This window comes from Daphnia magna, linkage group LG9 (assembly GCF_020631705.1).
Source record: "Daphnia magna isolate NIES linkage group LG9, ASM2063170v1.1, whole genome shotgun sequence".
NCBI classification, from domain to species: domain Eukaryota; kingdom Metazoa; phylum Arthropoda; class Branchiopoda; order Diplostraca; family Daphniidae; genus Daphnia; species Daphnia magna.
Genome location: NC_059190.1, coordinates 3,722,243 through 3,744,896, shown reverse-complemented (window position 1 = coordinate 3,744,896; position 22,654 = coordinate 3,722,243). Strand labels below are relative to the sequence as shown.

The window sequence follows — 22,654 nt, the reverse complement described above, 5'->3', positions numbered from 1 at the left end:
AAAAGGGGTTAAGAAAATGAACAAAGAAATCAAAAGGAGAGATCTTAGATCTTGTTTTTGTCTATCTTAAAAAAAAAGGGAAAAACTTTTGTGTACTGTAAAGTGTTTTGATCCTGTTGACCTTCCGACATCACATTTCCACAACAAGTCATGGTGTAGACTATAGGTAATCGACGAAAACATTCCCCCAAAGTTTTTTACTCGCCTCTATACGCTCGCCTATACGTAAACTAGAATTACCACAAATGGTGTAGCCTTCCTACCGCCCAGTTTCTTATTTTTTCTTACTTGATGTTTGTGAAAGAAAGCGGATTAAAACAATAGCCCTTTAAATCGTGACAGGAAAGGTATATCAAGTACACACAATAATTTTTAGCTGTGTTATCTGTAGCATTTAAACTTCCAATTCTGTTTCGGTTCAATATAGGACACAGGAGCAAGAAATGCATTTTCAAATAGCCAATTGTCAAATCTGTTTTGATTAGCTAAAGATATGAAAAGTCGTATCACCTGGCGACCCTCTTCCTCCCACGTATAACGAGGACACGCTATTTCGCCATCACGAAATCTCCATCGCTCCACGGGTCTTACGTAACGGCCACACGTCACTTTTGACACAAAATCTACAGGTTTCTTTTCTTTTTCAAACGAGGAAATAGGCCGTCACGCATATTCGTCCTTTCCTCTCGATAGTGTAGTTAACCTTTATCCAGTTTTCATCAGCAGACAATTTACAGACAAAACTATGTGAAAAGCAATGAAATCCGGCATGTCTCATCCGTCTCATTTTGCTTTTTGTACGGCCGTTTTGTCATTTTTCAGTTTTGCCCGTCAACAAAGAGCCAAAGGTGGATTAAACATGAAGGGAAATGAAATATTGTTCGAAGAAAAACCGACGATTTTTGATTATATTATGATGCACCCAGCTGTTGAAACATTCATAAAGCCATAAAGCCTCTCGGTTCAACCCAGAGCACTAAACTTTCATTCCGACGATTTATTTCTGCGTCAAGAGTGGCCAGACAGATATTGTTTAAAAAATGGAACTTCACACGGGCAACAATTTGACGTGTTCCATTTGTTATAATTTAATATTCATCGCCGGAAAAGGTATATAATGTCGAGCCATATGCAGACGTTTCTCATTAAACATTCGACATGAATTCCATTTTTAACATCGAAGATCATGTCCATGTAAGAACGTTATTCTGAAGCGGATGAAAACGGTTAGATTTTTAAAAATGGAAATGATGACAGCAAAAACAAGTGGACAACACCTTTTTGCCTCTGTGACATTGATACAGTAAATGGCGGGGCCAAATCGAGTTAAGATTACCTTTTTATTATAATTTTTTTCTGGTGCCATTAATCATCGTCGTCAGGTGAGAACACCTCCTCATAAGCGATGAGACGAAATAAATTTGTTATTTTCAAAACTATCGCAAGCATCCGATCGCTATAATCGATCCTCAGCCATGCACATTCGTTAATTACAGACAATACAAGGCGGTGAATTTAAGCGCAAAAAATCACGAGATATTATCGTTCATAAAGTTCATCGTGTTGCAATCATCAACGTTTTTTTTTCTTCAGTTTTTCGTTCAGTACTGTTTATTATTTGTTGTGAGGAGAAATCTGACATGATCTCCTCATTGATGCATCCTCTTTTTCTTGTTTAAGGTGGATAGGCGTCTTATCCATCATTTCAATTAAAGCAGCACGAAAATGTTTCTTTCGCTTTAACGAGGAAACAATTTCCAGAAATATCGATTGTGACACTATCAAAACAGATTTTCTGCATCATTTAATTTTTTTTAAATTGAAGTTTCGATAGACGCTCGTTATTGTTGGTTATCAACTACTTTTCTTCCTCAATAAATATCATTTCGAAATACTGAGTACTGACGCCCTCTAACAATGCTATCCGAGTCTCGTTATCATAATTGGTCACGCAAAAACACCACTCAATTTGAAAACTAATTGAGAGGCAGTCCGACTTGCAACAAAAGACTGGGATATTTCCCAATGTTCTCGGTACTGTATGTATGCCGCTGATGATTCCTTGGCAATTATTTACAAATTAGCGGCGAGCCCTAGGTGTGGAAACACGAAATCCAATGACTAAAAAAATGCACATGCAACGTCTTGTAAGAAAAAATAAATGGAAAGATAAGACACGTCAGATCTCCTTGATGTGAAAGGAGAATTGAGTATAAAAGAGACGGACGAGGTGTTTCCGTTGTACTGGTCTTTTACCTTTGACTTGTTTGCCAATATGCAATGTCAGTGTCGGTTTTTTTCATTATGCAAGTGTCATTACTGCTATCTAGCTCTCTCCTTCAGAGATTCGGGCTTTAAATTACGTACTTATACTTATCAGAAAGACGCATCTGGACGATGTTCATACTTACACAAGATAAAATCCATATTTTGACAAGATGACAAATTATCACTTATTTTTCTGTTGGATATGTTACGCCTTGTTAGGGTCAGATTTCCGCTCTTGCTTCGTGAAGAACAATCGCATTTTTTTTCTAAATAAGTTTCAGAGTGTAATGCATTTGCAAATGTTTAAATTTCTAAACTCCATCTTTCGGCGAATCAGAGAAACTACTACAAGAGTTTCGACTTTAATAACATCAACCACCACCACGACCGACAAACAAAACGAAAGGGGGAAAAAATAGCAAGTTGTAATACAAAACGATAACAGCCATAAACTTTTATTCCTCACATAAAACCGTATCGATAAAAATGTACCGACACGGTTAAACAATATTATTTTAAGCTGTCAATACCGGTTGGTCATGTGCATCATTTGCTGGGCACTGGCTACAGTGAGATCTGTTTTTTGAACTATTATAACTGCTTCACATTGCTAGATAACAGTACTTGAAAAAGAGAACATCTGAGTTCATTTAGCGTTTGTTTACTTCATCGAATTTCGTACCAGCTGTTTAATGGGCAAAAGCGTAGCGATTGTTAAAGGGCCTGCAGCGGTGACTATTCCGCGAATGGCGTCACCATAGTCGTAGACAGCATATGATAGCAAGGTCTGTAGGACTTTGGGCACGCCGTATTGATCCATTTTGTCGAGAACGAAACTGTCGGGTGAGGGGGGAAAGGGATTTATGATGTAAATAGAGTTCGTATGTCTACCAGTTTACTAGAGAACAGTTATCGGTGGATGGGGTGTGGGACAACAACTGGCCCATGTGAGTCATTAGGCCACAGACATCTGAATCGGCGCAAAGCATAGCAGTTGAAAGGAAGGGGGGTTTGAAAATTGGGGGGCTCTTTTGACCAATCCGGTTCAAGATTACCATATAAGGAGAACAATCTGCCCGCAAGTTTTGCTATGTTGCCAGATCTCTATACTTTCTAAATTCAACCTGATTCAACCATTTTTTAATTAATTTATATATTAGATGCTATTTTTTCATGATAAATTAAACAGAAAAAGATTTAAACTTCTAGTTTTGTTTTGTTTTTTTCATTTTAAGCTTGAAAATTGGAGAACGAAGCAATTTGTCGTCCTGGTATCTGGGTCTATGCGTCACATAGCTTCCTATCCTCCTCCCCTTTTTTCCCCGTCCCTCTTTTGAAAAGAGCTTTTTGCCTGTCACTAGCTCGCCAACCGGCTACTCAACAAGAAGCGCAGTTTCTTTTCTCGGTAAGTTTTGTCATTGTCTTTAATTCATACACCTATCATTAAGTTTCACTTTTCGAAACACTGGTACACTATCATCTACTACTGACAGAAATTACTGGTATTGTAATGAAATAACAAATTGACACTTGTCAAGACCGGTTAATTTGGACCTGTGCTAGATGACGCTTCTAGTTTACTTGAGGCTCAAGCTAGCCGTCTATCATTTGACATTTCTTGTTTTAGTTACGAGTTTCAGTGTACAAATTACATGTTATTATTATTTTTTTTTAAATTTTGGTCAAGAGATTTTGCAACACAATCCTTTTGACATTGAAAAGATCTTTGTTGTGATGCAATGTTCTAGAACAACGCCACATGTCATTATAACGGTTCGGAAGAATTTTGTCTCGTGTTGCAGGAAAAAGGCCCTACGGGGGTTCTTTGCTTTTGGGGATGGTAGACACGCATTAAATTTACTCAAGCATAGCCATGATGGTATTAATCTCAAGAAATCACTTCCGCGTCTATAGTAGCGTTTAAGAAGAGTTTAAACTTTTAAAGAGATTGCACAAATCCTACATTTTTTTGAATATAAGAGCTCAGACAACAAAGATATGGCTTCCAGAACGAGTTGGAACTGCAGCGTGACGACCAACCGTTAATAAAATAACAAAAAAAAACTAGTACACCCAGCCAATTAGGACATCCATGGTTTCTCTGACCAGTCGTGCTTGACTCGTTTTGCACCTTGATTTCTGCTCGTGACCGGCGGCTGATAATTTATTTTTGTTTGTTCCCTGATTGCAGACTAACCAACTAACAAACACGAAATGTGTGACGACGAAGTTGCTGCATTGGTGGTTGACAATGGTTCGGGAATGTGCAAGGCCGGTTTTGCAGGAGATGACGCTCCTCGGGCCGTCTTCCCTTCCATCGTCGGACGCCCTCGTCATCAGGGTGTCATGGTAAATTAAATTGTAATCAGAGTACTGCTTAAAGTCCGTCAATAACCTGTTTCTATTTGAACAATAGGTGGGCATGGGCCAAAAAGATTCGTACGTTGGTGATGAGGCCCAATCTAAGCGAGGTATCCTTACTCTGAAATACCCGATTGAACATGGCATCGTCACCAACTGGGATGACATGGAAAAGATTTGGCACCACACCTTTTACAATGAGCTGCGTGTCGCTCCCGAGGAACATCCCGTTCTACTTACCGAAGCCCCCCTCAACCCCAAGGCCAACCGTGAGAAGATGACCCAGGTAAGGCAGACTTATCTTCACGATTTTTTAACGGTACATTGTTAACAGAATGTTTGTCAACTCAGATTATGTTCGAGACCTTCAACACCCCAGCCATGTACGTAGCCATCCAAGCAGTGCTATCATTGTACGCTTCTGGCCGTACTACCGGTATCGTGCTCGATTCCGGTGATGGTGTCTCACACACTGTTCCAATCTACGAAGGTTACGCCCTTCCTCACGCCATTCTTCGATTGGACTTGGCTGGTCGTGATTTGACCGATTACTTGATGAAAATCCTGACAGAGCGCGGCTACTCGTTTACCACCACTGCCGAACGAGAAATCGTTCGTGACATTAAAGAGAAACTCTGCTACGTTGCCCTTGACTTTGAGCAGGAAATGGCGACGGCTGCTTCATCCACTTCTTTGGAGAAGTCGTACGAGTTACCTGACGGACAGGTTATCACCATCGGCAATGAACGCTTCCGTTGCCCTGAGGCCATGTTCCAGCCCAGCTTCTTGGGTATGGAGTCGTGCGGCATCCATGAGACGACTTACAACTCCATCATGAAATGCGATGTTGACATCCGTAAGGATCTTTACGCCAACACTGTCCTGTCTGGAGGCACTACCATGTACCCTGGTATTGCTGATCGTATGCAGAAGGAGATCACCGCTCTAGCTCCCTCCACGATGAAAATCAAGATCATTGCCCCACCTGAGCGTAAATACTCTGTCTGGATTGGTGGCTCTATCTTGGCATCTCTGTCCACCTTCCAGCAGATGTGGATTTCCAAACAAGAATACGACGAATCTGGACCTTCCATCGTCCATCGCAAGTGCTTCTAAGTCAAATGCAAATGCGAGAACTGAAAGATCAACAGCTGCATCGCTTCCCAAAACATCAGTAATAAACAACTTTGCTACAATTGCACCAAATTACGTAGCTCGTTTTTTCCATCTATCCCTCTTTGTTCCCCATTCCCATTCATAATTAGGCAATAATTGTCTATTCCTCTATTTTTTTTTTGTCTTCTGGGCTGGCAACTGTTTCAAACTTCTTTACCCTGTTTCAAATTTCACTACATTGTGTACCCATGTGGACGTGGGTTCCTATACAAATAATAAAAACCACTTTTCTCCTAGTTCTTGTTCCCTAGTCTGGGCTCCTCCACCTGTGCGCCGGCGGCGTTGCTTGCTTTGTTTTTGCCACACTCGTTTTGCGATATCTTGTCACTTACATTCTATTTCCTTCCAATTGTATTTTTCTCTCCTGGCTAGGACCAATACAGTATAACATTCCCAGAGTTCCAACGTATTGGACATTTATTAGAATTTTGAAAGTTGAGGGTAACAGCATGCCACATCCACGCTTATTAGCTTCCGTTTTTCGTATTCGGTAGCCTTACGTTACAACGCTTTGTTTTCTATTAGCCTTTCCGAAAAATGGCCGCAGTGACTGTAAGAACTAGATAAGAATTTTTGTTGCTTTCCCATGTGTCGAGTACTGTTGCATTCAAGACATCTGTGACTTGCACCAGTTTGTCAAAACATAAGGTTTGCTGCAGTTCATTGTCCTTAGCTCAATTCTCCCATCCCAAATGAAAATTTTTAATTATGCGTGAGTTAGTTAACTTGCGGCAGTTTCATTCTCGACTATCGTCACGTCACCATAGTTGCAATTCATAAAATACCAATTTTTATCATTCGTGGAGAATGCGAAGCAATGGCATTTTGGCAAAATATTATCAATTCAACAGTTACATTTTATACTTTCCCACTGTGTGTTGTAAGCCGGTACGAACTTGTACAAATGGGGCATGTACAGTTGTTAGTTGTCGCGCCTGTGAGATAGATGGACAAATAGAGCCAGACTTTTCCTTTTGTGGTGAACACCAAAAATTCTGCTAGCCATGAACGGTAATCACAACCTACCTGTCATGCGTCACCTGCAAACCGCTCAGTTTATTACACGGTTTGATCACGAGTGGTGAGTTTTTCTCCTCAAAGACGAAATAAATATAGACGATCATACTTCACTTAAATCAATTATTCAATTTTGTATAAAATGTGGCTATAGCAGAGTCATAGATTAAATGTTTTGAGCAGAGTCATAGACCCCTGGTTCCTCCACTATCTATTCCTTCATATAATTGAAATGATGAAATGTAATGATGAAAATATTACTTAGTGGACGCAAATCTTTTTCAAAGAGGGGATTTTCTACACTTACTGGAATTCTTTAACTAAAAGTTAAGGATTCTAAGATACTTTTAATTAAAAAATACAAGGAAACCCTGTTTTTGCTTAATCTTGTATTTAGGTTTTCGAAGCAGTAGCAGTAGCGAGCGCCAGATGGTGTCGTCGTAACCCTTGTTTTTTTGTCTGATTGGCTCTTACTAGGGAACGCCTACCCGCCATTGGAGCCATAGGAGGTATTTGAGTTTACAGGTCTTAAGTATTAAGTAGGCCTTGAATAAAGAATAAACGTTCGCCATTGTGAACGAAGCATGGGTGACACTGACACTACAAATCATCTTCTGATACGTTGTCCGGTTTATAAAAATCTTTATTACTTTAATATGTCTTTTTGTAATTCCATGGTAATTCCTTGGGCATTAACACTCTAATCAACAAAGAAACCGCCTTTTCCACATTAATTTACCAATTTTTTCATACTCGGAAATTTAGTGGATTATAGAAAACATCTTGCCATTCATACCCAAGTCCCAAGTCTCAACACGAATGCCTTTGTCTTACCTGATCGTGTTAACATGTTAATTCGTTCTTGCCACTGGCCGAAGTCTTTTTGTCAAATTTTGCATCTTTCCTAAATTTAATTTAATCACACACAAGCATTCTCGCATGTGCCAGGCAACGGGTTACAGATATGGCATGGTTCCCTTTTGGTGTTAAGCCTGGCCTACACCATCGGTTATTGAAAATGTTTGTCCATGTTATAGCTTTGGCATTCTGAAGAATTTTGTTCATCTTTTTGTTCTTGTTTTTCTTTTGATTAGGTGTTGGAACAAGTAATTACATGATGGAGCTGGAGCATGAATTTGGGACTTGATTTTTCATCTGTTGGTTGAGGTGGAAAAACAGTGATTGGTAAGAATGGAAAGAAAGCATCATTAACACCTCAACTCTTGTTATTTTGTCTATTTTCCAGGACCCACCATTTGATTTCCACATTTATCATTGGAATTCTGGGATGGTAGCTGTTGTTGCAGGACACTCTCCTTGGTTCATTAGTGAGGTTCCAGAATGCAGCATTCCACAAGCAAGAAATATTATTTGCCGACCGTCAACACATTACAGATTCTTTAACTTTGATTTTGTTGCCTTGATGGTGAAATTGAATTATATTGAAATTTAAAAGTTTTTGAAGCTATTTGCCTACTAGTGAGAAAACATGTAAAGAGTTGCTCAAATGTGTCAACAGAGCAAAATGCAAAACTTGGATTGAATTTGACAAAACTACTTTGAGTTTGCACTGGCAGAAATTTTAAAGTTGGGGCCAGGATAATGGTTCTCCATGTTGAGAATTTGAATTGCAAATTTTAATTCTGTCTACAGCTTAAGTATATAAGTACCTGTTGCCTATAAATTACTTAATGATTATTAAAGTTGTCATATCTTGAAATTGGCTTACTTCTTCAATACTAAAATTCAATAAACAAAGATATAAATGGAATTGGTTTTGTATTATCCCACCTCCACCCACAATTCCACCACAGTTTTACATCACACATTATAAAATAAATACAATACATACATGCATAGGAATACAAACACTTAAGTTAACCCGTTGGCTGCCAAGCCATTACAACCCATAGGTTGTTCTTCTACAATCGCTACGCATCGTTTCAGAGGGATCCGATGAAAGGGGGACTTGTCCGAAGACAAGTCCGGGCTGACTTGACGGTGGAGACCTTTACGGGAATGCACACCCCAGGTACTCCACCATCGCATCGACAAGGGAAAGTCCCTACTGGTGCATTGCCTACGGCGCCCTAAGGCGCAAGGCGACTGCCCCACCCCATGGGTGATCAACCATGGGGCAGAACAGCGCCGCCGGTCCCTACAACTAAAAAAAAAAGGGGAGCAAAATGGGTGGCAGCCAACGGGTTAACTTTAAACATACACTATACAAAAATACAAAACAACACAAAACAAAACAAAACAAAACAAAATACCAAAAACGCGACGTTCCACGATGACGGCGATGAAGAGAAGCCGGGCGCGAGCAAAGATTATGCGGCAATGACGGTAAGGCGAAGACGGCGAGGCAGGTATGGTCCAAACAACTGGTAGGATGCCCTTTTAAGCCTGGGTGGATGTTGCCTGAAGAGAAAGTTGACAAATGAGAATGACAACGTAATTCTTAATGCAAAAATCCGTACGATTTTATTTTATATTTTTACTCACAAGGAAATTCCACGAGAAATCTAAAACTGCATGACTCGTACGGAAAGACGATTTGGCAGCAGGATTAACAATGACATTTTCAATTTCTACAACAAAGATTTATATGTATAAAATGAGAAATCCAGATAATCCATCAAATTAAAATACCATGGTATGGCATCAATGGAGATGAACCTTTATTCCTGTTTGCATTCGGCGGGCTAATAAGAAAAGAAGAGAAGCCTGTGTAGAGAAAATTGTTACAGGTGCATGTAGTGGGTAATAAGATAAGTAATATTCTGTAATACCACAATAAAGAGCTGAAGTGTATGGAGGATGGTTGGCTAAGCAGAGAAGCTTCAGAATCTGGATACATGGGATGCTGAAGGCTGATGGTTAGCAACACATAGTAGACGCAGACTCTGTGGTTTAGTGACGAGAGAACCTATCACTAAGTTAAAACAAAAGAGTTCAAGTCCATTAACAATACCTGAACAGGATGGTGATGTTCATGTCTCGGGCATAGTGGTCACTGTTGGTCTTCTTAAAGTGTCAGCATCCCTTGTGGTACATTGATAGCAGGAATGCAGGCTACTGGTTCAGCAGCTGACAAGGCAAAACCCTACCACATACAAAAAGCAATCTATTTTAAGGACCTTCTTTTCAATACATACACAACGATAGCAATACTGAACAGATAATAACATACCGCAATTTTTTTGACGAAAAATCCTTTGAAACACTAAACAGGTATAAACGTAACAAACACCCATTTAACTTGTCACTCGTAATATTTATCATCGACGCACATAAACGCCATCTAGTTTTTTTGCCTGAAATATAAAAAAAAAATTTATTTTACTTTTAAATCAGTAAAATTCTTGCTTTTAAGCTAGAACTTTACTAACCTCAGACAATGGTTCCAATTTTAAACATATGCACCTAGTTGCAAGACGAGGCGCTAAACATTTTTAGCTTAAACTGTCTTTGCTCGTAGGGTCAGCCTGTACTGTTGATAGCAAGAAAAACACGGAATAAAAGCTGCAACATCCTAACGCATAAAAGAAAAACATTTGAAATTTTTAGAGTAATACAGCTCATTTTTTACTTTTTGCAAATTGTCACGAAAATTTTCCGGAAGTAGCCGGAAGTAGCAAATATCTCCGGAAATAGCGAGCCCATAACAAAACGAGTAGAATTTTTGTGATGCTTATCAAATTTGGGGTTGAAATGACGTGTTTTTAGCCAAAAGTCGGATTTGACCAAAATCCTGATTTTTCATGAACATTTTCATGTTCAGGAAAATTTGCGATTTTTGACGATTTTCGGGTATTTTTAGCTGACCCATGGAGTCGACCCCAAATTTGACAAGGATCACGAAAATATGAATCTTTTTTATGATAGACTTACAAATAAGGAGTTATTTGGCATTTTAAAAACGGAAGTAAAACCGGAAATTGAAATTCCGGAAATCTAAAAAATGAACTTTGTTCTCCTTTAAATGGTTAACAAGATTTTGATAGTTGTAAAAGTAAACTATTGTTAATAAAAGCTATGCGGTGTTTTAAAAGTTTTAAAAGTACAATTTCAGTTCTGAATAAAAAAACATACATTTAATACGATTAAACCACTTACTTACTTGGTGTTTAGTGAAAACCTGCACCCGAAATATGACAGCACTTGTCAAAACAATGTTTTGGGTTCTACTAGTATCTGGTTGGATGCAGCTAGACTGCGCAAGGCTTTTTCAATGGTTCGTCTGCTCACGAACTGCCGCGTATGCGTGAATGAAAATGCCATGAGGAATTACAGTTTTATGCTTTAATAACCTTCCACTTACCCATCTATTGGTATTCTTCATGGTTTAACCAACAAGTATCATCAATCCATCCACCCTGAAAAGTAAAGAACAGATCTGGGTTTAGGAATAAAGATTGGGTGCCACTGCTAAACGCCACCTGACAGTTCCAAGCACAGATTCATTGGGCAAAGCAAACGAAAGAGTCCATTCTTAAAACCGTCACGTGACGCTTCTCTTTGCAGCACCTTTTCCGCCTACCAAAGACGCCAGAGTTATTCTTCACTTTTAGAAGCCTACGTACCCTTTCCTACAGTCATACTTTATGACTGTAGGTGGTGCCACTCTGAATAGATCTTAACAATTTGCAAACATATCGACATCTGAAAGTCCCCAAAAGAATTATATTAACAATTGCGCGAAAAAGTGTAGTTTTAAATGGGAGAGCAGCAACAACCCAACTAGCTACACATTAACAACGTTTAATTTGTTCGACGAAAAACAAATGCACCCATTATTTCCAACAAGTGTGCATGTACATTTAAGGAATAGTCGACAAGTCATCACGTGAACTCCTCTTAAAAGCGGGTTTGAGCGATTTTCAAGCGACGACAATAAAGCTGATTGATTTTTCAATTTCAAAAATCTATACTGCATCTACTGTTTATAATATTTCCCATCTAAATCTAGTCAATGATACAACTCCGTATCCGTGTCCTATAAAGAGTGCGGAGATGATTTGCCTAAGCAACGTCCGTAAATCAAATCATTCCCACTTCGTTGTCCCCGGGTGGTTTTGCCGGGAAACAATTCGAAACATCAAATCTGATCGCTGGTATGAAGAAGAAATGAGAAGTCACTTTCTGTAAAAGAACTCGGCCATAGGACAAGAATTATAAACCATAGAATTTAAGATGTGACAGGACGATGTATCAATTAATCTCGTATCAAATTTTGGCCAATCATAAGATTCTGAACGGTCCAGAAAAACATCTCAAATTACCTGAAGATTGAGCCTGAGTTGGTGTAAACTAGTGACGACCTGCTCGGATTGGTCTTTACGCAGGAAACCGTTATCGATATGGATGGCCTGCACTCGCGACGAGTCGTCACTCTGGAGAAGCGCTTTATGAGGAACGGCAGCACAAACGGCGGATAAGAGCCCTCCAAACCTCGATATATGTTGTTTTTATATACATCGTACAGTAGGGGCATGACCCCTACGGGCTTATTATGAGTCAAGGGGAAACGGGGCCGCAGAAAAGAAGGGGGCCCAGATATGCACTTCAATGTATATAAATGAAATACTATATCATCTGTTTCGAATCGGCCGCTAACTCGTTATACGCACATCATTCTTTCCAAACTACAGCATCTCATTTTACTTGATGTTCCTGGAATACAAAAAAAATTGGAGCACAGATAATTTTGTAAAATGTCTTTAGAAATGCAGTAAAAAGCCATATAAACCTGAAGTGAAATTGCACAATTCCTTTAGGATTTACAAAAGCATGTTTATAACAGTGTCTGCCACAAAAAGAGAGATCACAAGTCTTGTATTGCTTAATATCCAATGATATAAATGGTGGAGATGTTACCTTTACAAGACAGGCTCAAAAATTTTCCTTTCTCTTTTCCATCATGTATTGACTTTCCTCAACCACTGTTAGGCAAGCATGGTTGCTAAAGGGACTTTGACCTGTAATTTGAAAACCAAGGAACAAAGACCAAAATAGTTAAATTGTTGCAGGTAATTTCTTATAACATACCTGTCTATTCAGAAAAGTGAAAGGGTTCTTTAAGCTGTATGGAGGGAGTTGAACCAGCTGACAGGACATCAATAACATTTATCTCAGCTTTTAAACATCAAACACCAGCTCCTATAAAGCAAATGCTAATAAACTAAAACATATATAGTACTCATAAAGAAAACCGTAAAACCATGTCTGTTACTTGTACCTCCACAGTCATTGAGCTAAGAAAAGAGGCACAACATAAACATGCCATGTTCCAGAATCGTTAAAGCTTGGCAACCAAGAATAACAAAAATAGCTTGCAATTGTTTCATCGAGCAAGAACGTGTAGCAACTAGCGAAACATAGTCATATGCAGTACAACACCACACTAGAAATAAACAATACTAAACTCGATTGACGACAAAGTTGCGTTTGCGTTGCAGTTGCAGACGACACTCGGTTTGTTTTTATCCGCTAGTAAATTTAAGTTTGAACTGAGCCGGCTGCAATAATCGACGAATTTCCAATCATAACAACCAAGCACCGTGAATACTAAAATTTTCCATACGATATAATACATTAAAAATTAGCAGTATAAAGTGACGTTTGCGAGCAAACGGCAGACGGTGTATCAAGTTCATTGAAATATCGAACTCGTGATATTTGTTTCTGCAAATGTGTCTCGTGACATGATTCTGTCATCTGTGAAAAATGGAAAAAACTTTGATATCACTAAAGCAGTCAAATGTTGAAGAAAAGCATCCTGTTTCCAATTTTGAAGCACACTGGGATTCTTGTTTTCTAGGTAGGTAATTTAAATGTTTTCAAAACTACCATGTTAACTGCTGGTGAAATAATACTGGCCTTAATCACTCAAGATGCTTCTTTTGAGGAGTGGTTGAAATATTTGCAATGGTACAATGACAAGGCACGTTCATGGCATGAAACTTTGCCAATTGATTTGGGTTCATTATGGCAGCCGGTGGACCTTCTCACACCACCATTTGTCTTTGATGTTGCTTTCAAATGGTGCCAACAGCTTAAGCAACCTATGGGAGTTTCATACCGGACCGTTGAAATCTATGAGCGATTCGCCCGGTCATATTGCTGTCAAAGCCTCCATCTAAAAACCACAGTCGTTGGATCCATAAACCTAAAGACGTCTTGCAAAATGCGATGGCAAGAATTTTGTATGGAAATGAGACATCAATCATTATTACATCTGGTATCTTGCCTTCAGATTGCCTCCAAACTGGAAAATGGGTACAAGGTTGGCTTGTTTATATTTGTTATGAAGACCAAAATGTTTCACAAATATTATTATGTCTGCAGTTGGTAACAGTTACGGATGCAGCCATGCTACTCCGCCAGTCCCAGAGACCTTGTGATCGTTCGACGATTGTTAATTCCGAAATTCTTGTTCTTGTTACACTTAAATATGATGTAGTATTTAATAACTGGATCACTAATGTGGCATTTTTCTTAACCGTTCATCAAACATTTTTTTAGGTTAGCTATCCACCCATCAGCGATTATGTGGATACGTTCATCTGTCAGTTAATTTTGGTTCTAAAGAGGAAACCAGTAACGGCCAAATCTGCACAATTGTTAGCAGCAGTAGATGAGATTCACGAAATATCTCTGGAATTTATACGTGCTATTTACTTTGATCAACAGCTGATTGTGCGAAAAATAGTGGCAGGCCTACCTACTGAAACCCAAAAAGAAAGAGCCATGTGGTAGTTTTTGAAAATAATGTGTTTGTTGCAATTACTAAAACCTTAGTATTTTTACAGCAGCCATCGGCGAAATTCTCGCGATTTCAACCAAGTGCAATTTGACAAGGTTTTGCTAGCTGCCGGAGCAATTTCAGCTGCAACATTTTTAATACAAGAAAACGCCGCCGCCAATGTAATGAAGGAACTCTACACACGAACGGGGGCTCACCCAGCTGACGTGGCAGTAGTTTCTTCCGTTCTGGTCACGCATTTAGTTCCTGAAACATGATAATTTTTCCAAAATGAAACTATGCCCTGCAAAAAAAGAACCAACTCGTCCTTGCTAATATCGTACGATACGAAGATGATCATCGGATGTTTCCAAATATTGATCCAACAGTCAAAAGTACTTCAACATAAACTTCCAAAGCACATTTTAATTTAACTTCTCATAAGGAAATGTACCATACACCTGTGAATTTTAAGGAACTCAGAAAACACCTGCGTGATTCTTATGAAGTAAAATCAAAATAATCAACCACAGGTGGCTTTGGATCTTGAGATGTCTTGTCCGGGGCAGGCGATTCTGTTGCATTATTGGGTGCTGGAGTGCTTTTAACGACATCAGACAAGGTTCTAAACGGCGCAGCGGATCCACCACTTCCCCATGCATTCGGTGGCTTCTGGGGCGGTTGAGGCACTTGTTGTTGCTGCTGCTGCTGCTGTTGACCTGAAGTGAGAACAGTAAGACCTCTAGGTGGCGCAGGCATTTTTCGCTGCCCCAATTCGCGACGTGTAACATCTAAGATGCTAATAGCGGGCAAGAAAGACAGTTCTCCAAAAGCAGTGGCTACAACGTTTCGTTTCGGCTCGTCGTCATAAGACCTATCAGAAAATACCAGGTTAAAATACCTCTTTTCAAAACCACATTCCTTAACGTTTCTTACATAGATTCACAACCAAAGAAAACACAGTATTCGTGAATGAACTGGCGCTTGTCGCGATTCATCGAGTCGAACGAATGGCTCCGGCTTTTCATTTTACCGACTGATTGCTTTGCCAATTGGACTAATTCGGTTAATTTGTCGTGTACCATTTGCACAAAGCGTTGGTCTTTCTTGGCCCACTCTTTTAGTATATCAGGATAAGGCGGGGCGCCCGGTTTTGGATTGGGGTTCTTAATCTGTAACGCCAGGGCCAGACGCCGGTTTCGCTCCACTAGAGCACACTCTTCGTTGCATTCCAGGCTCTTTGTCTTATTAGCGGCGCTCTTGCCCAATAGATCTTTAAGGTCAACACACTCGCCAGACTGCAACTGGGCCATCTTAGATGCCAACAGCCCCGTTGCCATTTTCCGGTAAGAAAGCTCGTTTTCTTCACAAGACACAGTAGCTGTACGCTGACCACACTATAAAACAAAGGATAGCTTTCAGATAGTTAAGGTTTCAAAATTTATTCTAGTTAATTGAGGAGTATGTATACCTGACACTGAACTTTTATTTTTTCACGGCAAGGGGTCACTGGGCAATTTCCTTCGTGGCATGGTAACCCGCAAGTATGATCACAGTCAGTTCGTAGGACTGGGCACGGTTGTGTGCAAGTAGACGGACATGGGCCGGGGTGACAGACGACGGGGCATGTGTGTTTACCACATTTCATCGGGCGCCCACAAGGCTTTCCGCAGCTTACTTCAGTCAAGTGGCATGGGATGTTTTTCCTTTTCTCGTGTTTCCCATAACAAAATTTTTCACATAATGTGGTACAAGGTGGACAGCCATTCGCGTCTGGATGGCAGTTATGTGAGGGAGGGTGACCACATGCACGCACTCTTGTGCAAGTCTTGTTGCAATCTGGTGGACGTGTTCCACAAGGTACCGGTGGATACACCACTTGAGTTCCGCAGTGGCACCTCAATTCGTCGAAAGAAACTTGATGACAACGATTGCAGTTACCGGCGTGACATAAAGCCTCACATCGATGAAGACCACAGCTGAGTGTACGACCGCAAACCATTGGGCAGATATGCTCAGTATCAACGCAGCAAACTTGGGTACACTTATGCCTGTTGAAATAGTAAGAAGACAAGTTAACGCAATTAAGAAATAAAAAGAAATAAAAGAATTAAATATATTACCGTCCACATTGGCGCTTTTTGTTGCAACGTCGTTCGCATAAAACTTCTTCTATTTCGCTTAGTTTCCGACAAGGGAATTTTTTCTCGTTCCGGCCACATCGACAACGCAGATCTGTTGAAAGCGGACAAGGCGGACATAGACCTCCATGGCAGAGCACTGCGCAAACGTGCGGATTCTCCGCAGGACCACATGACATAATTTTACCGCAAACCTTCCCACAAACGGGAATGGGATCTGTGCAAAATTTACGTTCTGTAACCCCCTTGGTTTTGTAAAGCTGCTTCAACTGAACTTTCCCACAAGGACAGGTAACAACGGTATCCACTTCAAGTTGACAAGCTCCACAATCGCCAACATGACACTGTCTTTGGCAACTATGTCTTCCGCAGCTCAATTTTTTATTGCAAACCAGATCACAAGAAAATTTCTCGTCTTCTGGATGTTCAACAGAACATGGTAATTCCCTATTGCTCTGACCACAGAAGCAGTCTTGTTGAACAGTGAGTGGGCACTGTTCACATGGGCCAATATGACATGCTTCTTGGCATGTATGCAGCTCACATGAGAGCTGCTTGCCACATAATTCACCACAAAGCAATGCGTTTGATGATCCGCATTTAACCAACTGCGACGATTTACCACATGGACATTTACGTTGGGTTTGGGCCGAACAGATTGGACAAGGCCCTGGATGGCATAAAAGAGTGCAAGAGTGCGTGCAACTAATACCATCTCCGAGTGCCTTGCCACAAACTTCGCCACAAGAATGTGGAGTTTCACGTCGATTCCATTCTGGATCCTTTCGTTTTGAACAAAAACACAGATAGAAGTTAGGCAGAGACGTGCTGACCGATTGACATCCAGGACAACGCCAATGTCCACTTTCTAAAGCAAAGAAAATTTCCACATATTAATACTAATATTAATAGTCTATTAAATCGAAATGGAGGCAAGTGTGGATGCGTACCATCTTGCGACGTGCGTGACCAACGCCGCACACACCCGAGATGGAAGGCATGAAAACATTGACTGCAATTCCAGATTGGCTAAAAAAAAAAAAAGGGAAAGAAACAACAAAAAGTAAACAAACGTGATCAAGATGCCTTGAATGAATTAAAAAGAAAAAACATACTTGCACTGGCTTAACTGATTCGCAACAGACCATACATTCGTAAGTACCGCTGGTCAGCTGCGTGGTCAAACGTTCACGTTGCATGGCAGTGTCAGCCATAGCCTCGCTAACTTTTTGTGTACGAGCAGAGATCCCTTTTTTGAAGCCCTCAGACCGCCAATTTTGAGAATCGTAAATTCGAGATGGCTTATTGAAACTCGATTGCTCTTTGCTGCTTGAAGTAGATACTCTAGGCTCTTCTGAACCGTAACGATCTCGTGGAGCGTAATTTACAGTACTTTCACCTTTGGGAAATCTTTCTTGGGAGCCATAGCCTCCGCCCCTTTCATCTCGACGGTATTTCTCATGAGTGCTTCTGCTATCGCCTCTACCTTCATATTGGGCTTCAAATGGTGGCCGGCTTTTGTACTTCGAGTACTCTCTTCGAATATTTTCGAAAGGTTGGTGTTCCAGACTGGCACTAGTCGAGCTAATTGATGTTGACACGTAGTCAGGTGGATATGAGTTGTTATATGAAGCAGCAGAAGTTCTTCCAGAACCTTCCCTTTCTACATAGTCTTTTGTGTATTGAGGTCTGAATGGCTTTCTTGAGCCTCTGGCTTGTTTTGGTCTGCTTGAAGCTCCTCTTTCCGTATAACTAGTTTCCATTTGATTGGCTCGTCCATCAACATACGATGCACCTCCTGAAGCTTGTGCTGAGTCTTCAGAAATATTAGATGCAACACTAATTAATCGAGAACGAATATCATTTAAGAATTTGTCAAAGATTAAACATACCGATCTCAGATAAATTTTGAGGATTTCTGGTCTGGATTTCATGGAAGTTTACATTTTGTATGTGTTGTCTCACATCTTGAGATAAAGCATTTCTACTTGGGGAGCCCAGATCATGTGCATAATATGAGTCACCTCTTAAAGTGTATCCTTGCCTTGGATTATTGTCTGCAACTTGATGGTGACTTTGAGGTTGTTTTCTATATGCATTTCTGGTTGCTCCAGCAAAGCCCCTTCCACGTCTTGGTTTGGGTGTTGTTGCTGAAATTGAACCTTCAGTGTTTGGTACTGTATCCCCTATTTCTTGGGTGTGCTGTCCTTCAGTAGAGTTATGCCCACTGACTGAAGATGGGTGATTATTTGAAAAATTTGGCCTTCTTTCATTTCCTCTTGGATGTTGTCTGTTTCGATATCTGCCACTATAAGCTCCTCTTGAGGAATCATCATTTCCACCACGGATTCCATTAGCATTATGAGAAGCCATCTTAGATGAAAAACAGAAACGTTCAGCTAACGGACTGAAAGAAATCTTGCGAGTACTAGTATCGTATTCTGCTCTCCACTTACATTAAGTAGGAAGTGAAAGCCGAGGGCTCACAACACGTTTTAGTGAAAGACTACAACGAACAAAACACCGTAGTAAAAAGGACAAGAGTGAAGTTTTGAAATACCTTATCAATTCCTACCTTTTATGTCACAGACATTACGCAACACCGGCCTCTACAATTGCACTCAATAATCCAATAATTTTTCAACCTTTCTACAGGCAATCTTCTCCAAGAGGAGACAGCAGACGGAGACCCGACGATCTTGGTGCTAGTTTGATTTAACGTCTGCTACACTTCCGTATTCCAACTTCCAACAGTTTGCCGTAAATATCGATACGACATACGAGCCCAATAAACTCTGTTGATATAGAGCGTAAAACAAAGAGTCAAAGATAGACAAACAAACCAAGCAAACACAATTTCAACTATATTATTCCCATGAAAGATTATATTCTTTAAACCACGAGTTTCACCACCCAAATTTTTCTTTAAGTTTAAGCTAGTGTTGAAAGATAATGGTTGTTGACTTTACTTCGAAGATGAAGTAAAGTTTAACTGTTTACTACCTCGTTTTGTAGAACGACAAGTTTTCACGTTTATCGACTATTTTTTGGTAAATTTTTTTGAAATTTTTACTTTATACAGTTAAAAACGATCATAAGAAGAAAGAAAAAAGATTGCAGTCAGTAAACCAAATCAGATTCTATTAGTTTTTTGTTTTGTTTCACTTACATTACGTGTTTGTGAACGCCAGACAAGTGTTATGTTTTATTTCCAGTTACGTATCAAGATTGGTATTGCAATATTTAGCTTTTCCGTTCTCCATGGAACTGCTTCAGTATATCGGCAACCATTTGCCTACATTTACTTTCTTGGTTTATTGGATCCCGATCTGTAATACGACCTGGATCGTCAAAGAGGATGCACTGTTGTAGCTCTTGATTGAATGAAATAGGTAAAATTCCAATAGAGTCCTCAGGACTACGATCAGAATCATCACTTTCATCCGATTCGTTTATTTCGGCGTTGGGTAGATTTCCAATCACAACAAATATTCCTGTGTAACTGTCTCTGAGCTCCTTGGTAGCGAAAAGAGAAAGATGACTCCCGTTGCAAGACACTTTTTGAGGACGTGGAAGTAGCGAATTGAGGTTGAACCATTTTGATCCAAACTTACGTATTGTAAACCAGTGGTCATTTTTATGACAGAGGAAGGCTTGTTGGTTGTATGTGTTTTGGCCTGCTAAAATAGCTGGAGGGTCGGAGCTGTTCAGTGATACCAGTTCTAATCCACAGAAAGCCAATGCGACGATGATCACCTGTATAGAAAAGTTACCGCTGGGATCAAGGTTCTGAGAAAGTTCCAAACTATCGTTAACGTCACCTGAGGACGATTGGGTTAGAGCTCTCTCGTTCTTATCTAGTTCCTGCCCTATGTTGACCAAATCGTTAGCTGTGAATATAGCATCTTGCAAAAGATTGTTGATGGCGTGAAGGGCACATAGATTTTCGGTCTGTGTTTCGTGATAAATTCCAGCTCGTGCTCTCGTTCCTACGGTCATTCTTTTGGAAAATCAGCTGGTACAATTCAAGTATTTAAGTTCCAAAATACGCTTAATTCTTTAAAAATGTTTTCATTAATATAAGCAAATAAATTATAGATAGGTGAGCGAACAAAGCATTTCCGTTAAATGTAATTATACTTCAAATTCCGGTATCCACCTATTACATTTTCGACTTTAAAGAAACCTTCAGACTTTTACGCATATCGCTCACAAGCTTCTCTGTCGAAACACCTTTTACCAATTATAATAATCAGACCTTGATATAAGAGTGTGTCCGTCCGTGTTCTAAAATGTGCTTTTTTCAACTTTTTTTTTAGCTTAGCGCCAGTACCTTCCGGTAGTAAGCTGGTTCTCGGGTAATCGCGGCCGGTCCCTACACTGAGTACAGAGCCACGCCCACACGGCCACACACAGGAGAGAAGATCCCGAGTGAGACAGGGTTTTGTTTACCTATGTGTTTTTTTTTAGATTGATCTCACAACAAAATCCTACAGTGAGGAGTTTAGCGGTTTTATTAAGCTGGTCTAGTAACTAATTATTAACTTTAAAGTTTTTTCTCATTTAGTTACCATACATAAAAGATCACCGTTTCGAAGTTGCTAGTCGCTGTCAGAAACAATGGCAGCCTTGATGAAGCTCTCTTCTTTTTTTCGTCCGTGGCCATCGCTATTAACTCGTCATGTAAACCGTTTCAAAGACAATAGCACCGTAACAAAAGTTATCAACCGTACGAAGTTTTCTACAAAAGCTGCTTGGGAAATGGACACTAATGTAGCCAAGGATGTTGTCCTATATGCCCATCACAATCCTCAGTTTCACAAGTATCTCAACATATTTGCTCTGACGCAGCTGGGTTTTTGGTTCTACCTGGCTGAATTCTCTCTCTCCACCTTGAAAGATGTACCAGTCCCAAAACAAGAATCAGATTCAAATCTCCCATGGTATCGTTCAATAAACTTAGGAGAAGAAAAATATAGGAGAGGCATTACAGGTGTATGTCTTGCACTTGGTAAGTAGAATGACATCTTTTCTCCGTAAATAGATAGTATAACCAATTTCAATTTTCCCCACAGGAGTTTTGATTCTAGGGGGTAGTTGGATGTTTTCACTAAAGTCCATTAAAAATATTATTCTAAGGAAGGGAGGAAAAGATGTATGCATCATAACTTATGCACCATTCAATAAAACAAGATATTTGGAGACGCCGCTCAGAAATGTAAGATAGTTCGAAAAGAGTCACTAGAGTGCCTCGTTAAACTGCTTAATTTTTTTTTTTTTGACTTTAATCTAGGTAAGTGCTGCGCAGTCAAGAAGCCGAGCTCCAGTCTCGTTACCGTTGAAAGTCAAAGGCTCTATGGGCTATTTCGTGATCGACATGAAGGGTGAATTTAAAAATATCCCGCTTTTTGACTCCACAGTAGGACTCAAACGTATATTAAGTAAGTGATTAAAACCGCATCACTCCCTCCCCTGTGCTGTTGTATAGTCGCCAACGTAATAAACAAGAGCCTTCCACTCCACCACAAGATTTGCTTGATACGTTTTTTTATGCAAATGTATCCGTGATCGTTTGCATTTATTAACTGACTTCTTTGTCCCCGTGCTGTCTCCGTATGGGTTCACTCCCCCTCCCCCCTTGTGAATAAACGTCATCCTGCCAATGACACCATTAAGCTTCCTCAAAACCACCCACAACCACGAGACCATCTGTGATCCGCCAGTTGCGAGGGTAACGGTAATTGGCGGAAAATCGCAGTGGATACAAGTTCTTTTGTATTGAATGTCACTACACCTAAATATTGTTGAATGTTACAAGGTGTTGTATTTACACAAACGATAAAGCTAATACCATAGTGAAAATTGAATCTAGACATCAAGGACGTGGTTGAGATATCCAATGTAGCAAATGGCCAGCCGGAGGATTTCGATCTTAGAGAGTTTC

The 22,654-nt window shown here is 40.0% G+C and overlaps 5 protein-coding genes and 4 long non-coding RNA genes across 16 annotated transcripts; 4 read left to right on the top strand and 5 right to left on the bottom strand.

Moving 5' to 3' along the window:
- Positions 1 to 2,610: 2,610 nt before the first annotated feature.
- On the bottom strand, positions 2,611 to 3,224 carry LOC116930672. The gene is made up of 2 exons (XR_004398489.2): positions 2,951 to 3,224; positions 2,611 to 2,891 (listed from the first exon to the last, which is right to left on the bottom strand). It is a non-coding gene; the product is annotated as an uncharacterized LOC116930672 (long non-coding RNA).
- A 292-nt stretch (positions 3,225 to 3,516) lies between these two features.
- LOC116930638 (actin, clone 403-like) lies at positions 3,517 to 6,204 on the top strand. The gene is made up of 4 exons (XM_045178740.1): positions 3,517 to 3,673; positions 4,460 to 4,617; positions 4,685 to 4,915; positions 4,981 to 6,204. Exons 2-4 carry the CDS (start codon positions 4,483 to 4,485, stop codon positions 5,743 to 5,745), a joined length of 1,131 nt encoding a protein of 376 aa, XP_045034675.1. The 5' UTR covers positions 3,517 to 3,673; positions 4,460 to 4,482; the 3' UTR covers positions 5,746 to 6,204.
- A 1,168-nt stretch (positions 6,205 to 7,372) lies between these two features.
- On the top strand, positions 7,373 to 8,280 carry LOC116930667. Its single transcript, XR_004398479.2, has 3 exons — positions 7,373 to 7,842; positions 7,917 to 8,007; positions 8,069 to 8,280. It is a non-coding gene; the product is annotated as an uncharacterized LOC116930667 (long non-coding RNA).
- Positions 8,281 to 8,584: 304 nt separating this feature from the next.
- Positions 8,585 to 11,424, bottom strand: LOC116933429. 2 transcript variants are annotated; one of them, XR_006651021.1, is made up of 9 exons: positions 11,147 to 11,424; positions 10,946 to 11,076; positions 10,215 to 10,357; positions 10,016 to 10,139; positions 9,797 to 9,928; positions 9,615 to 9,695; positions 9,475 to 9,549; positions 9,328 to 9,413; positions 8,585 to 9,243 (listed from the first exon to the last, which is right to left on the bottom strand). It is a non-coding gene; the product is annotated as an uncharacterized LOC116933429 (long non-coding RNA). The 2 variants fall into 2 exon arrangements; XR_006651020.1 differs by having other exon boundaries at positions 9,615 to 9,728; positions 11,147 to 11,423.
- Positions 11,425 to 12,012: 588 nt separating this feature from the next.
- Positions 12,013 to 13,205, bottom strand: LOC116930671. 2 transcript variants are annotated; one of them, XR_004398485.2, is made up of 5 exons: positions 13,064 to 13,205; positions 12,874 to 12,984; positions 12,703 to 12,803; positions 12,575 to 12,631; positions 12,013 to 12,498 (listed from the first exon to the last, which is right to left on the bottom strand). It is a non-coding gene; the product is annotated as an uncharacterized LOC116930671 (long non-coding RNA). The 2 variants fall into 2 exon arrangements; XR_004398488.2 differs by having other exon boundaries at positions 12,874 to 12,998; positions 13,064 to 13,203.
- Positions 13,206 to 13,502: 297 nt separating this feature from the next.
- Positions 13,503 to 15,047, top strand: LOC116930642 (cyclin N-terminal domain-containing protein 1). 2 transcript variants are annotated; one of them, XM_032938033.2, is made up of 5 exons: positions 13,503 to 13,645; positions 13,719 to 14,110; positions 14,173 to 14,283; positions 14,350 to 14,579; positions 14,640 to 15,047. In XM_032938033.2, exons 1-5 carry the CDS (start codon positions 13,552 to 13,554, stop codon positions 14,845 to 14,847), a joined length of 1,035 nt encoding a protein of 344 aa, XP_032793924.2. In that variant the 5' UTR covers positions 13,503 to 13,551; the 3' UTR covers positions 14,848 to 15,047. The 2 variants fall into 2 exon arrangements, with proteins under 2 accessions (XP_032793924.2, XP_032793923.2); XM_032938032.2 differs by having other exon boundaries at positions 14,637 to 15,047.
- LOC116930610 (protein shuttle craft) lies at positions 14,976 to 19,445 on the bottom strand. 4 transcript variants are annotated; one of them, XM_032937984.2, is made up of 9 exons: positions 19,286 to 19,445; positions 19,167 to 19,216; positions 18,603 to 19,083; positions 17,826 to 18,526; positions 17,661 to 17,739; positions 16,693 to 17,578; positions 16,041 to 16,620; positions 15,506 to 15,966; positions 14,976 to 15,443 (listed from the first exon to the last, which is right to left on the bottom strand). In XM_032937984.2, exons 3-9 carry the CDS (start codon positions 19,081 to 19,083, stop codon positions 15,071 to 15,073), a joined length of 3,561 nt encoding a protein of 1,186 aa, XP_032793875.2. In that variant the 5' UTR covers positions 19,167 to 19,216; positions 19,286 to 19,445; the 3' UTR covers positions 14,976 to 15,070. The 4 variants fall into 4 exon arrangements, with proteins under 4 accessions (XP_032793875.2, XP_032793876.2, XP_032793877.2 ...); XM_032937985.2 differs by having other exon boundaries at positions 18,603 to 19,216; XM_032937986.2 differs by lacking the exon at positions 19,167 to 19,216 and having other exon boundaries at positions 19,286 to 19,439.
- A 348-nt stretch (positions 19,446 to 19,793) lies between these two features.
- Positions 19,794 to 21,148, bottom strand: LOC116930653 (ataxin-3). Its single transcript, XM_032938050.2, has one exon. It carries the CDS (start codon positions 20,707 to 20,709, stop codon positions 19,954 to 19,956), a length of 756 nt encoding a protein of 251 aa, XP_032793941.2. The 5' UTR covers positions 20,710 to 21,148; the 3' UTR covers positions 19,794 to 19,953.
- LOC116930655 (transmembrane protein 223) lies at positions 21,066 to 22,232 on the top strand. 2 transcript variants are annotated; one of them, XM_032938054.2, is made up of 4 exons: positions 21,066 to 21,205; positions 21,263 to 21,721; positions 21,786 to 21,928; positions 22,004 to 22,232. In XM_032938054.2, exons 2-4 carry the CDS (start codon positions 21,331 to 21,333, stop codon positions 22,157 to 22,159), a joined length of 690 nt encoding a protein of 229 aa, XP_032793945.2. In that variant the 5' UTR covers positions 21,066 to 21,205; positions 21,263 to 21,330; the 3' UTR covers positions 22,160 to 22,232. The 2 variants fall into 2 exon arrangements, with proteins under 2 accessions (XP_032793945.2, XP_032793946.2); XM_032938055.2 differs by having other exon boundaries at positions 21,077 to 21,205; positions 21,278 to 21,721.
- The last annotated feature ends 422 nt before the right edge of the window (positions 22,233 to 22,654 follow it).